General features: G+C 44.8%; 1 protein-coding gene across 1 annotated transcript in view; it reads left to right on the plus strand.

Annotated features, from left to right (window-relative positions):
- The first annotated feature begins 405 nt into the window (after window positions 1-405).
- Window positions 406-13,384, plus strand: part of ALG13 (ALG13 UDP-N-acetylglucosaminyltransferase subunit) — a 29,185-nt gene continuing 16,206 nt past the window's right edge. Inside the window, exons 1-13 of the mRNA XM_072335820.1 lie at window positions 406-660; window positions 900-1,062; window positions 1,280-1,418; window positions 3,548-3,649; window positions 5,494-5,899; window positions 6,097-6,180; window positions 7,251-7,301; window positions 8,073-8,119; window positions 8,963-9,035; window positions 10,879-10,960; window positions 11,317-11,497; window positions 12,312-12,387; window positions 13,147-13,255. Coding sequence (XP_072191921.1) covers window positions 580-660; window positions 900-1,062; window positions 1,280-1,418; window positions 3,548-3,649; window positions 5,494-5,899; window positions 6,097-6,180; window positions 7,251-7,301; window positions 8,073-8,119; window positions 8,963-9,035; window positions 10,879-10,960; window positions 11,317-11,497; window positions 12,312-12,387; window positions 13,147-13,255 — 1,594 coding nt within the window. The 5' untranslated portion in view covers window positions 406-579. The remainder of the gene's footprint in view (window positions 661-899; window positions 1,063-1,279; window positions 1,419-3,547; window positions 3,650-5,493; window positions 5,900-6,096; window positions 6,181-7,250; window positions 7,302-8,072; window positions 8,120-8,962; window positions 9,036-10,878; window positions 10,961-11,316; window positions 11,498-12,311; window positions 12,388-13,146; window positions 13,256-13,384) is intronic.

A 13,384-nucleotide genomic window follows, 5' to 3' on the forward strand; every position in this document is an offset into this window, starting at 1 on the left:
TACTGTTGTGATAACTTATTTGGATGTTTCCAGCACAGCTGCATTAATCAAGCCTCCTGGGCTAGTTACTTGCTTTGTGAGGAAAAGTCATTAAAGAAAAATGCCATTTTGGTATTAGTATGCATATGTGTGCTTGTGTATGTAAAAGCGTGTGCTTTCCAGTGAAATAAACGGCTTTTTAAATCCAGTTAATTCTGGCAATTCCTCTTCCACTGAGAGACAACTTCCTTCAGCTACAGCCTTTAAAGAAAAAGGCAGCTGTGGCTGCGATGTGGGAGCGGCGGGTTGCAAGCGGCCTCACCATCAGACCCGTTACGGTGACACAGACCCCAAGTACTAAAACAACACGTGGAGAGAAAAGCTCATAAAACGGAACCCCTTTTTTTAATCTTTTTTCCTCCGCGAAAACCCTCGCGGGAACGAACAGAGCGCAGCGGGCGGAGCCGGAGAGCGGGAGCCGCCCCTCAGCCGGCCGCCATTTTGGGAGGGGCCGGGACGGACTCTGGCGCGCCCTCTGGCGCCCGCCTGCCCGCAGCCGAGGCGCAGCTTGACTGCCGGCGGAGCGTGCTGTCACCGGCCATGAAGTCCGTCTTCGTCACCGTGGGCACCACCAGCTTCGACGAGCTGATCGCGGCCATTTCTTCCCCGGCGGCCGAGCAGGTGAGGCGCAGGAATGCCCGGTGCGGCAGGAGTAGGGTCCCAGCCTGCCCCTCACGGCCGCGGCGCCCTGTCTCAGCCCTGCGCCTGCGCGGTGGCTGAGGGGGCGGCTGTGGGGAGCGGCGTGAAGCCGTACGGAGGGCGGGAAGTGGGAGCCGTTCAGCTGGGGGTGGGAGGCGCTGGGAGGAGAGCCGGCAGTCCCGGGGTGCAGCCTGTCGTCAGCTTCATTTCCTCCGCCGCAGGTGCTCCGGAGCCGTGGTTACCGGCAGCTGGTGCTGCAGATCGGGCGGGGCGCGCTGCAGCCCTCCCCTCAGCACGGCCCGACCTTCGTGCGGGAAGTGTTCCGCTTCAAAGAGTCGCTGGCTGAGGACCTGCGGAGCGCCGACCTGGTCATAAGCCACGCAGGTGGGGCCTGGTGGGTTGCCCAGGTGGCGGGTGGGGATGTTGGTGCTGGCCCGTGCTGTGAGACGCTGGGCTTATCTAACATTGGATGCTCATATCCATACAGCTGAGGCTGTATGGATAAAATGTTCTGTTCAGGAGTCTCTAATGTTTCAGGAGTAAGTAGGTTGGTGTTTCATCAGCTACTGCAAACACTGACTGCTTCCTGCTTCTCCTGCAGGTGCAGGTAGCTGTTTGGAGACTCTCGAGGAAGGAAAGCCGCTGCTTGTGGTGATAAATGAGAAGCTGATGGACAACCATCAGCTGGAGCTGGCACGTCAGCTCCACAAAGATGGACACGTCCTCTATTGTAACTGCAGGTATGGAGCTGCTGCAGCTGTCCCACCAAATACAGTGCTCAGGGGCATAACTGTTATTACAGTATTGAGAATGTAGCAAGAAAACTTACATCTTTCTTCTGTAACAAAATCACACTAACCATGTACCTCAGTAAGCTCCCTCACTGGGTGCGGACCTTAGGAGTGCTTGCCTATCTTTTATTTGCAAGATGGATTTTCCATAGGTACCTTTTCCATAAGCAGAATCCTGCACCTGGGTAGGAATAGCCATATGCATCAGTACAGGTTTGGGGCTGACCTGCTGGCAAAGTGATCTGAGGAGAAGGACGTGGGGGTCCTGGTTCATAAGAGGTTGGCTGTGATCCAGCAGCGTGCCCTTGTGACCAAGAAGGACAACGATATCCTGGGGTCAGATCATGAGGGTATGTCCAGCACATCAATGGAGGTGATTCTAGTCCTTTTACTCTGTCCTGATGAGGCCACATCTAGAATATTGTGTCCAGTTCTGAGCCCCCCCCCATTCAAAAAAGAGTCCAGCAGAGGATCACAAAGATGAAGAGGAACATCTCCTCTATGAGGAAAGGCTGAGAGACCTGGGGCTGTTCAGTCTGGAGAAGAGAATGCTGAGAGAGGAGCTCAGCACTGCTTATGAGTATCTGAAGCGTGGGAGTCAAGTTGATGGGGAACAGGCTCTATTCAGTGGCAAGCAACAATAGAACAAGGAGCAATGCAGAAACTGGAACACAGGAGGTTCCATAAAACACGAGGAAGAACTTTATTGTAAGAATGATGGAGCTCTGGAACAGGCTGCCCAGAGTGGCGGTGGAGACCTCTGGGACCTGCCAAGATGCCTTTTTGTGTAACCTATTGTAGGGAACCTGCTTTAGCAGAGGGGTTGGACTTGATAATGTCTAGAGGTCCCTTTTAAGCCTTACAGTTCTGTGATTTTTTGTTTACTCCTTTTCTCTGTCCTTTCTTTCCTGTTTAATTCTTTTGTTAAAGCCTGCAACTATTACAGTCCAGACCAACAGTTGAAAACCGTGAGCTTTAAGGAGTAACTTGCTCCTTGTAGGTTTAGTACTCAATTTCGTTGTGTTGCCATATAGATTTCCCTTCTGAAGTGCATTAAAGTTGACTGCAAAAGGAAAATGAAAATATCTGGAGTATTTAGGGGGAAAAAAGTAACATAAGAATAGCCCTTACTGATATGGATTGGGAGTCCATGAAGCTCAGTATCCTATCTGCAGTGGCCACATGCAGGACAAGAATGCATGGCATCTCCTTCTATTACTTTCCCTCTGTCACTTGAGTAGTTTGATTCAGGGATGACCAAGTCCAAGTGCTGTAGGGTTCGTAACTTCAAATACATCTGTCTGTGAATCTACTACATCACTTCCTTTGACAGGGAGTTTCGCTGACTTACTATTTGCCACACGAGGGAAGAATAAAAATCACAGCTCCTTTTGTTTGTGTTCATCCTGGCTTCTATGAGTTTCATTTGCTATCCTTGTTTTGTCTATATCTTGCTGTTTTTATTTATGATAGTTTATGATCCATTGCACTCTATAAACAACAGATGACCTTTTAACTGAAAGCAGAAGAAATGTAATTGCTGTTCTTTCTTCTGCATCTTCTTTTGCTCTGTAAGTAGGACTTTGCATGTTTCGGAAGAGCTTTCTCCGAAGGTCTGTCATTCAGCAACAGGAAGGCATTTCTATTTCATTGTTGAGCAGTGCTTAGTATTTGAGACTTATTTGCCATCTGACCATTGAAAGATAAGAGATTGATTTAGCTGTTATCTCTGGTGATGTGTTGAGTGGAGAACTATGCCATGTGTTCAGATGGGATTAATTCACCATAAACCATATTGAGACAGATTCCCAGGCCTTATTCGGTCTCCCATCATTGCAGCCATAGAAGACTTAAGAAGTCAGAGCTAAGTTGGCCCATGAAAGCTGTGACTTATGTTGAAGTGTGTTCTTCCAGTGAGGGCTGGGGCTCACTAAATTATGCAGTTTCTTTTTCCTTTCAGCATATGCCCTTATTTCTGTTTCAGTGTTAAAGTAGTATGAAAGAAAGACAAGTCGGGGCAGGGGAGGGAAATCTTTGGGATGAATATTTTTTGTTTTTTGTTTCTTTGGCTCTTGCAGCACGCTCGTGGAGACACTGCAGTCAATGGACTTGTCAACTTTGAAACCTTTTCCTCCTGGACAACCAGAAAAGTTTGCTTTGTTTTTGGATAAAGTTGTTGGGTTTGAATAAACGATTTTGAAGAATAAAAAGGCCGTATCAAAACCATTCTCATCTCATAGCGAGGCCTTCCATGCTTCAAGATTCCACCAGCTGGGAGAAACTCAAAGAAAATACCTGTTAATATCAACTGATGGTTTCCAGTTCAGTTCCAGTTCAAAGTTATCTGTATTTATGCTTAAAAGAGCACAGTGCCAAAAAAGAAGTGAGAAGAACTCCAACTGGACTGATGTGGTAGAAGGAGAAGCAAATGCAGACTTCTGGATTTGTTTATTTTTTTGCACATCCATTTTAGAGGAGTTACTGATCAGGCAAGCAAGAGATGTCCTAGAAGACATGAAGGGTGAAATACCTGACCTAAGAAGCTTGCATCAATGAAAAATGTGAAATGACGTTTCATTCAGCTGTAAATCCTGATGATCCAAGAGGTGAACACTGGACAGAACATCTAGCATCCAGTCCCATTTGCTTATGCTACTGTTAAGGCTAAAGCTGGATCAAACCAGGCTTTAGAGAAAGGAATAATCTGCTTCATTTAGCAAGTTTGATGTGTCGTTTTCATTCTTTGCCTTGGAAGGGTAGTTCACACTTTAGAAGAATGCTGCGGAAGGAGCAGCTTTTGTAAAATCTTCCTTCAAGTGATTCTTTGCACAGCAGAAGTGCTACCAGGGCTTTCACTTGCTCTCTAGGGACAGTAATCTTGGACAAATATTAACATGCACACACACACACATATATATACACATGTAGAAAGACAGTGCTAGCTGTTTGTGAGTGGTCGGGTTTGATCTTCTCCCAGTTTATCTGAGTAACTTTGAATGTGCAACAAGTACGTGAAAGAAACAATACAGAAGTTTATTTTGTAGGATTATGGGGCAATTTTTGTCAAAATCACAACGGTTTTAATAAATAGTGCCTGCAACTGAGCGTGCATGTCTTCTGTGACTAGTTCACAACCTGGTCTGTGCAAGTGATGTATTTCTGTGAGAATAACTCACTAGAAAAGCACTGAAAGCTAATTCAGAAATTCAATTTATTCTTGATTTGATGTATAAGCTTTAATGGTATTTTGGAATACGTACTGAAAAATACAGCTTTTTTTTTCTTTTTACTTCTTGCTGTTCACTTTCTGACCAAAGATGAGGCAGGCAGACAGACTGAGGAACTTGTCTAAGTCAGCCTTGTGTGCCATCGGACGGGTTTGCTCAGTCAGGAGACCGGCTGTCTCCATGGGCCAGCCCGTGAGCACCTCGCCTAAACTTCAGGCGGCCGGCAGTGCCCCTGTGGAGAACAGGCTAAATTGTTTCCTCACTGCCCATGGCGGTGTCTTGGCTCTAATTGCCTAGCGCTGGTGGAAACGTCCTCCTTGGTGTTCCCGCCGGGATCTGCTTTCAGCATTGTTTCACGTGGTTACATTAGGAGTGGAAAGAGAATTTAGGAAGTGAAAGATAGAAGGGGAACGTGCTGAACCGAGAGGCCTGGGCGAGGGGAATGAACTGCTGCTTTCAGGGTAAACCGCGGCGATGGGGGGAGAATGGGGCTGAAAGGGCGCGTTATCGCATCGTTACTTGCTTGGCTGCGGTGAGGGGAACGCCTTGGTTGCTCGATGCTGACTGCAGCTCCCCATTATAAGGAAGGGACTTCAGGTGTTTCGGTGCCATCGATGTATCTAGGTGAATATTTTTAAACGCAAAGAGGGTTTCAACTTCACAACGTCCGCGCGTGCTACTTGGTCTGCAGTGCTCGAGAACTGCGTGTGTAGGTGGTGCTGATGGCCCGTCCTGTCGGTACTTTGTTTGGTGGTTTTCGTGCCCGATTGCAGCTTCTAGTAGCGATTTAGGAGCAGGTTCAGGCGTTTTCCTAACCACGCCGAGACGCCGTATCCCGCTGGGGCTCCCCGAGGTGCGCCGTGCACCCCCAGCAGGGGGCGGGCAGGCAGGCAGGCAGCAGCGGCCCCCGCCCGCAGCCGGGCACGAGCCCCCCGCGCTCGAGGCGGGCACAAGAGCGGGAGCGGCCGCACCTGGGCGCGCCGAGCGTCGACCCTCATTGGCGGCCGGCGCCGCCCCCCAGTGCTATGCGAGGAGCCTCGGCCGCGCCGCCTTCCCGGCACGATGCAGAAGGGCTGGAAGAAGTACTTCGGGCAGAAGTCGCTCAGCGAGGTGACTATGGACGAGTACCTGGGCAGTCTCGGCCTGTACCGCAAGCTGACGGCCAAGGACGCCTCCTGCCTCTTCAGAGCCATCTCGGAGCAGGTGGGGCCCTCGGCGGGCCGGGGTCGGCTCAGGGGGAGATGCGCCCCGGGCGAGAGCGCTTGTGGGGCCGCTCCGTCCCCAGGTGCGGCTTCTGGCGCTGCCGGCCTTCGGGAGCGGCGAGGGAAGCGACCCCGGAGTCCAGCGTTAAGTGAGCTCCGCAGCTTTCTCCTTCGTTCTCACCTAACGTTGTTTTCCAGCTGTTCTTGTGCCAAATTCATCACATGGAGGTGAGGAGAGCTTGCGTCTCGTTTATGAGGCAAAACCAGCGTAACTTTGAATCCGTAAGTACTGGTTGTTTTGGAGGGGTTTTTCTTGTTTTTGTGCTTTTCCCCGTACGTACGTTGGAAATAGAGGGGGAGTTGGCCATGAGCACCCCCGTATATCCATGCTGTGAGGCGGGGAGTAGCAGCTGGTGCTGCCCGAAGCCTGGAGCAGCTGGGAAGGGTTCCGTGTTACCTCGTGGAGCTGGACCTGCTGAAATCATAAAGCTGCTAATACCTGGACTTCTCATTAAGTGACCGGAGGGTACCAGCTACTCGTGTAGGGCACGGCACAAGCCATGTAGAATTAGATGAGAAACCTGTAGAACTGTCACAGTCCTAACGACGTTGAGATGCTTCTGCTAGTCGTAGAGAGGATTTATCTACAGAGGACCTACAGATGTCAGCAGCAGTGAGCTCGCAGTCCCGGTGGTGTTCTGGGCTGGTACAGAGTTCCAGGTGTCCCTTGGAAATAGAAGTCATGGGTCTTGTTCCTTGGTCCTCTGCAGAGCTGCTTTGTTCTTATGGCTCTGGGAATTTTTACAGCAACTTCTCTAACGTGCCTTACGTTCTGTGCCTTGCTTACTTGCAGCCACCCTTCAGCCAGGGAGGCAGCTGCCTGCAGCTGAGGCTTTTTAATTAACGATTCCCCAGTTCAGGTGCTGAGAAACGAATACAGAACAGCTGAGATGTGTTTTTCTTGGGTTGTGCATTTGTAGGGTTGTGGGTTTTTATTTCTTCAGTCAGTTTAAGTGCTTAATCTAGGAGGGAAATGAATCGCAGGGTGTTATTCAGACTCAGTTCTTAAGTTTCTGAGGACTTGTTATCTCCACCCTAATACGTCTGAATCGCCCCCATACCCCGAGGCAGGGAGCAGCTGAATAATCCCCCAGGCAGACCACAGCCCGAAGTGATAGGACTTGGGAGGCCAGTGTTGTGTTTGCTGTCTGCATGCCCCTGCTCTCAGCCGGCAGTGGATATCCTGTTCAACAGCCAGTGATGATGTTTGTTTGACAGAGTATTCGGGTTTAAAGGTTTTTGTTTGTTTAATTTGGTTAAATCCTTATTTTCTTCTTTGTTTTTCTTAAAAGTATGTGGAGGGGTCATTTGAGAAATACCTCGAACGACTGGGAGATCCAAAGGTAAGGATGATCTAGCACATGCATAGATATTAAAATCTGACGTGACCAGAACAGGGAAATAGTTGAATGTTTTCAATACTGTTTGTTTTTTGCTAGATAGACCTCAGTCCTGGGGTTTTGTTTCCATAGAGAATATTATGTTTTTGTAATGAGCATTTGTGTATGTGTGTGTCTGTTGTAGTGGTGAATGTCTGTGGGTGCAAAGAAGGTATCTGTGCAGACTAGATCATAATGCTGAGGCCTGTTCATAGGCTTTATTTGTAGCTGCAGTATGGGCTGCATACCATATCGTGTGTGTTTATTGGACTCTGGGATTCCTTTTTTCTTCTTTACCCTCAGGCTTGAAATGTACAGTTCTAATTCTTGTTTCTTTATACTCTTAAACTAGAAAGTGTGGTGAATGCTGCAGTCTGAAACAATGCTTAGTAAAAAAAAATAATTAAAGAAAGCCCTAAAAAAACAAAACAAACCCCCATGATTCTTAAGTGACGTCCTTAAGAGTTGCTGCCCAAAGTAGCACTACCTTTAGCCATTGGTTTGGTAACCGTGGCCATTCCACATTGGAGAAATATATATAAATATTATTTTTTTTCTGGGAATTCTAATGTCTCAGCTCTCAGTCCGTTGTTTATTTGCTTTATCTAATGGAATTTATCTGAATAAGGTTATCTAAACTAACTGTAATTGTTTCAATGCTATGGAGAGCTAGTATAGAGGTCCTAGTGTTGAAGATGGCTCTGCTACCTCTTATAATCTCCTAATCCCACATAGGAAAGTGCTGGCCAGCTGGAAATAAGTGCTTTATCGGTGATCTACAAGTAAGTCTTTCTTTTTAAGTTTCATTTTGTTTTGAGCTGTGAACTGGTTTGAGTTCTCGCTGTTTTCCACATAACCTTTTGTTTGCTGCTGGAGCGCTCATTTCTGAAGCATAGTAAGAATGCAACCCTAAAGAAGTTAATTGAGTTAACTTGTAAATAGTGCCATCACAGCCCCCAGTTCTAATACTGTGCATTAAGAGGCAGGTTAGTTTCCAGCAGTGTTTGTTATTCTTTCACTAGTGTTAAACTCAGTGAAGTGTTGCCTTTCAGTAGCTGAAGAATGGAGGGCTGGTGAAGGAGGTAGGAGTTCTGTGTAGTAGAAGCTTACTGCTTTCTTCGAGGGCAGCGTAAGCCTATACAGGTGCTGGTGGTCTTGTTAAAGATGAATGCTGCTGTCCCTGTACATGCACGATGATTTCCATTGATCAGGAAAGGAGGAACACATTCTTTGCAGACTGATTCTGCTTCCTTGCTGAAGGGACAAATGGAACTTTTGCAAGGCTTTACTGGTTTCCCGTATTGAAGTTGTAATCCTTCTGAAGTGTGATGGAATCATCTGAATTGGTTTTACTGCCATTAACATTAACTTGATCTAATATGATAGGTGTAATAACATGTGATTAGATGTAGCTGTCCTTTCCAGGTGCTTTTCCACCAGATGAGTATCATTTGCTCATCTAGCTATTGCTTTATGATAGCACTCATTTATCAGGGAAAATGTTCTGCTTGAGTGTTTCTCTGTAGAGAAGCAATGGATTATCCAGACTGCTCCTTTCAGCCTTCATCATAATACATTTCTAAAAGTGCATTCTTTCAAGACTTGTTTTTCCTCTGCTTGCCTAGTCGAGACTTTATTCTGTACCGGTACCCTGGAAGGCCACCCACTTATGCTACAGACAATGGCTTTGAAGACAAGGTGAGGAGAACTGAGGCGATTTCTTACCCCTACCCCTGACTCCTAGATACCTCTGGTCCCACTTAGTTGGGAAAACTTGCCGCTGGAATTGTGCTCTAACTCAGTGTTTGCTTGTGCATTCAAGAACAGACTCCCGAAGCTGGCTTTCTGCTCACAGCAAAAGCACAGTTTTTGCACAAGAGTTAATCAAATTGTAGTAGCTTTGCTACTGACAGTGGATTGTGTGCTGTTCCCCTGTTGATCTATTTATAACTACAGCTCATTGTAGGAAACGAGTCTAATTTTAATGAGAAGAGGTAACATCATAATTCCAGAATTCTGTTTCATTCTTCTGAATTTTTGCTGAGTGAAAAAACACTTCCTAGTGGAAATTGGGCTGATGTGACTAGATATAATGAGATATCCAGGTTGAGTTTCTGAAGAGCAGAATGAGATATACACTAAGTACATGCTAAATATTGCTTATGTGAGAAGGCATTCTCCCCAGTCCTGCTGCCTCTCATCTAAAAGTCAGCTGAGATCTGGAGGTTTTCTTCCTGAAGAGGGGATGTTGACAGAAATGGGTTAATGTAACAAGTTGACTCATTCAGCTGATGTACAGATAGAGTCCCATTAAGAAGGGGCTAATGGAACAGCTTAAAAAAAAAAAAATAAAAAAAAGGAACTTTGACAAGAAATGCTCTGTATTCCATCCCATCTGACCCCTCTTGCTTTTTTTCTGGAGTTATATAGATGTGCCCTTGCAATTATGTGAATAGCTCAAGTGTGCTGCCAGTGAAGTTGCTGCAGAGTAGATTTCTGGATGGGCTATTATGTTTGCTGAAATGGTGAGCCTGTTCTGAAAGCTGTGCAGCTTTAGCTCTTCTGTTCTTGGCTAATAATACTATCTTTATGTGGGCTTCACTTGTACCTAAAATGCATTTTTTTCCTCGGCATAGCTTAACCTAACTCCAAAATCCACTAAGTTTAAAAATCAAGCAGCATGGTCTAAATGAGCATTTGTCCTCAAGGGTTTTAGCACCAGGGCTTTTGTTAAGAGTTATCTGCTGTTAGACTACACTACAGTTCTTTCTGGTGTTACATATTTCACCATGAGATGAGAGACTGTTGCTAGAACATAAGGCATATGGAATTATTAGCCCTGGCATCTCAGCTCCTCCTGGGTGGCTGGAGGCATCCTTGCTGGCGCTGTGCTTACAACAACTGTGTAGGGGCTGTTGCCAGCTGCAGTTACCTACTAACAGTCTTGTGCTGAGATAGGATGTGATAGCCTGCATCTACTTTGTGTATCAATGCGTATGTTGTAGAAAGCATGCAACTTCTCAAAGTTCTGCAGTGTAATGCGGACTGGTCTGAGCAAAGCTTACTAAAATGTATTGAGGGCTAGAGCAGCAGGTGTTCTTCTGGTCCATCCAATGGAGATATGTGTCTTCGATGCACAGTATACTTCATAGATTCTGCATTTGATGGCTTGTGTTTTAATGGTAGTTTTAAATGGTAACTTAATTTATGGCAATTACAAATGCTATTTTCTCTCTTGAGCAATTGATGGTTTCAGAGTTGAACTGGAAACAAACACTACCTATTGTTTAATGCATTGCGATATATAAAAGAATGTTTTATGTTTATATAGTAGACATAAAGTTTGTAAATAAATTCATAAACTCCAGTTTTAAACTGATCATACTTCTCTTTCATATGTATCTTCAGAAGATTTACTGTTTTCTTAAGTTCACATTGTCTATAGAATGAAATAGCATTGCCTAGCGCTAGAATATTCAAGTAGGAAGTGTTAGGTTTTATGTCACTCCATCCTTAAAGTTTTTCTTCTTCATTTTCCCAGATCCTACTGTGCTGTTCCGGCAATGGCCATTATGACTCTGTATATACAAAACAGTTCCAAGCAAATGCTGCTATTTGCCAGGGTAAATTTGAAATTACTGTATTTTGTTTTATTATGAAGAACTGTGTGTTTTTGTATGTTTATAGGCAGTGCTTACCAGAGATGCTACCAGAGATGTTAAGGGCAAGAGATGGCGGATCATTTTTTGCGTATTAATGTACACATGCTCTCAGTATACTTATCTGTTAAGTAGGGTAATGAGCCAAATGCCCTCCATATGTCCCTTCCCACGTGAATTATTTTATGGTCCTTAATTAAATATAGTATTTGTAGTATCTTGTAACAGTAGATATTACCTGAAGTTATGCTTACCTTAAAAATCGGAGTTGTTGTGCATCTGATATTAATCTGTTTAGAACTTTGTCTTGATTTATCCAGCTGTGTTATATGAGATCCTGTACAAAGATGTGTTCCTCATGGATGAGGAGGAATTAAGGTCTGCAGTTGAGATGTTTCGAAGTGGTTCCAAGAAGAACAGAAACAGTGGCTGTCTAGAAAGTGAGGATACGAGTTTCAATTGTCTTCATGAAAAAGTACCCAGAAATCCACCAGGAAAGAGGTAGTATTTGATGAGGGGGTGTTGAAATAAATAAAGTTTAAAACCTTGCTAAGGGCAGTGGGTTAGTAGGCTGATTTCTCCAAGTTCCTTTGAACATGCATGGCACAGGCTTAAAGCTGAAGTCTGTTGTGGAAGAGACTGTACTTTCTTTAGAGCTTGGAGTTGTCATGGAATTGGGCTACTGGCTGTGTTATATTTGCATGCAACTTTGTAAAATGAATGTTTGTAAATAAAATGGTTGCCCTTGTCATCAGATTACTCTTGGTGAGAAACTTACTAGCCTTCTTTAGCTCTGTATAGGCAATAGTTTATTGAGAAAATTAACTCTTTGTATTTTTTCCTTAATTGAATTGTACCCCGTATAGACAATTAAATGGGGGCATCACTGAAGTCTGTTGCATAGCTTGGAGCCAGGGGAAGAAGCAAGCATACCTACTGAAAACCTTGCTATTCTTTAATCAGTCACCGCAAAGGCTTTAGGCATAGTGTGTTGGTAAAAGTTTTCAGGTGCTGTTGGCTTTGCAGTGCCTGGAGTAGAGTGCTGTAATGCTCAGCAGTGTGAGAGTTCAGATCTGTTCAGTGGGGTTATCTTCATCCTTTCCAAATGCAAATAGGAGCTATTGTTAGGGGGTAGGTTTGGGGGGTGGCAAAGGTCACGTTCTTATAGCTAGGAGAAGATTTGTTCTGAGCTCCCTTACAGCCTTTGTACTCTGCCACTTGATGGCACTATGGTGCTTTTTTTTCAGGTTTTGTGAAAAATTAGTTGATTTTAACTGTTCTTGCATCTTTTGTAATCTTATTTTAAATTGTTTAGAGGTGATGACTGGGAAGGCAACGATACTGACAATCCAGTGGAAGATAAGTTCAGACAAGGCACTGAAGAAGCAAAGGTTTGGCAATTAGGGAAGAATTTCTTGTGTGTGGTTGGGTGTTGTGTTTTCTCCTCCTGTTGTTGCAGACTGTTTCCCATGTTAGGGTAACGTTTCTACTTAAAAATAACTTTCTGAAAGCAATTCGCTTTTTTTCCCCTTTTTTCCTTCTGTCTGCCCATCGTTTGATTCTTGCCAGTTTTTCTTGAATTGGATAAGCCTTGCTCCTTTCTGAGGATCTCTTGTTCTTTTATAGCTGATGTTTTGGCTTGTTGGATTTTTTTTCTGCTCCAGAAATTAAGTTCAGCAGATGCTTCCTTGTCTGTTCTTTGCTTGTCTGAGAAGTGGTTTAAATCGGTCTGCTTTCATTTCGAGCATAGTGTAAATATCTTTGGAACAGGTTTTTAAAAAGCTCTTTAGAGGCCTGTTTCCAGATGGAGCAACTGGAATTCTCACCAATTTGGAGAGGTCACGGCTTCATTGGTCTAACTAGTTTCACTCAAAAAGAATTGAAGGAATGCCGAGTGTTACTCTTAAGCCTCTTTTTGATCTTTCTGCGGTCTGTCAGCTTAGCTTCTGAGCTGAACAATCCCTAATGCCTGAATTCATCTTCATATTCTTGGGCTTTATTCTTCAGGCAAATATAGTAGAAGTGAAAGTTTGGGGGAATTTGCGTGTGTCTTAAAATGGTCCATAGCTGTTGGAAGAATAGAGAGTACGGTGTACATTTAAAATGTGCTTGTAAATGACAGTCCATTTCAACTCTTTTTTTTTTTTTAGACTCCAGAAAATTCCTCGAAAATGCCTTTTCCCTACAAAGTGTTAAAGGCTTTGGATCCCGAGATCTATCGAAATGTGGAGTTTGATGTTTGGCTGGACAGCAGAAAAGGTATCTTTAAATAAAAAAAATCCACAAATCCAGTATTTCTGCAGTGAGCTCAATATTGAATGTATGGATCTGATGCTTTTGACACCTTCTTTTAGTGCAGCTGAGGTGTGAAGGATACTGGTTAATCCA

The sequence above is a fragment of the Excalfactoria chinensis genome, chromosome 4 (assembly GCF_039878825.1).
Source record: "Excalfactoria chinensis isolate bCotChi1 chromosome 4, bCotChi1.hap2, whole genome shotgun sequence".
NCBI lineage: Eukaryota > Metazoa > Chordata > Aves > Galliformes > Phasianidae > Excalfactoria > Excalfactoria chinensis.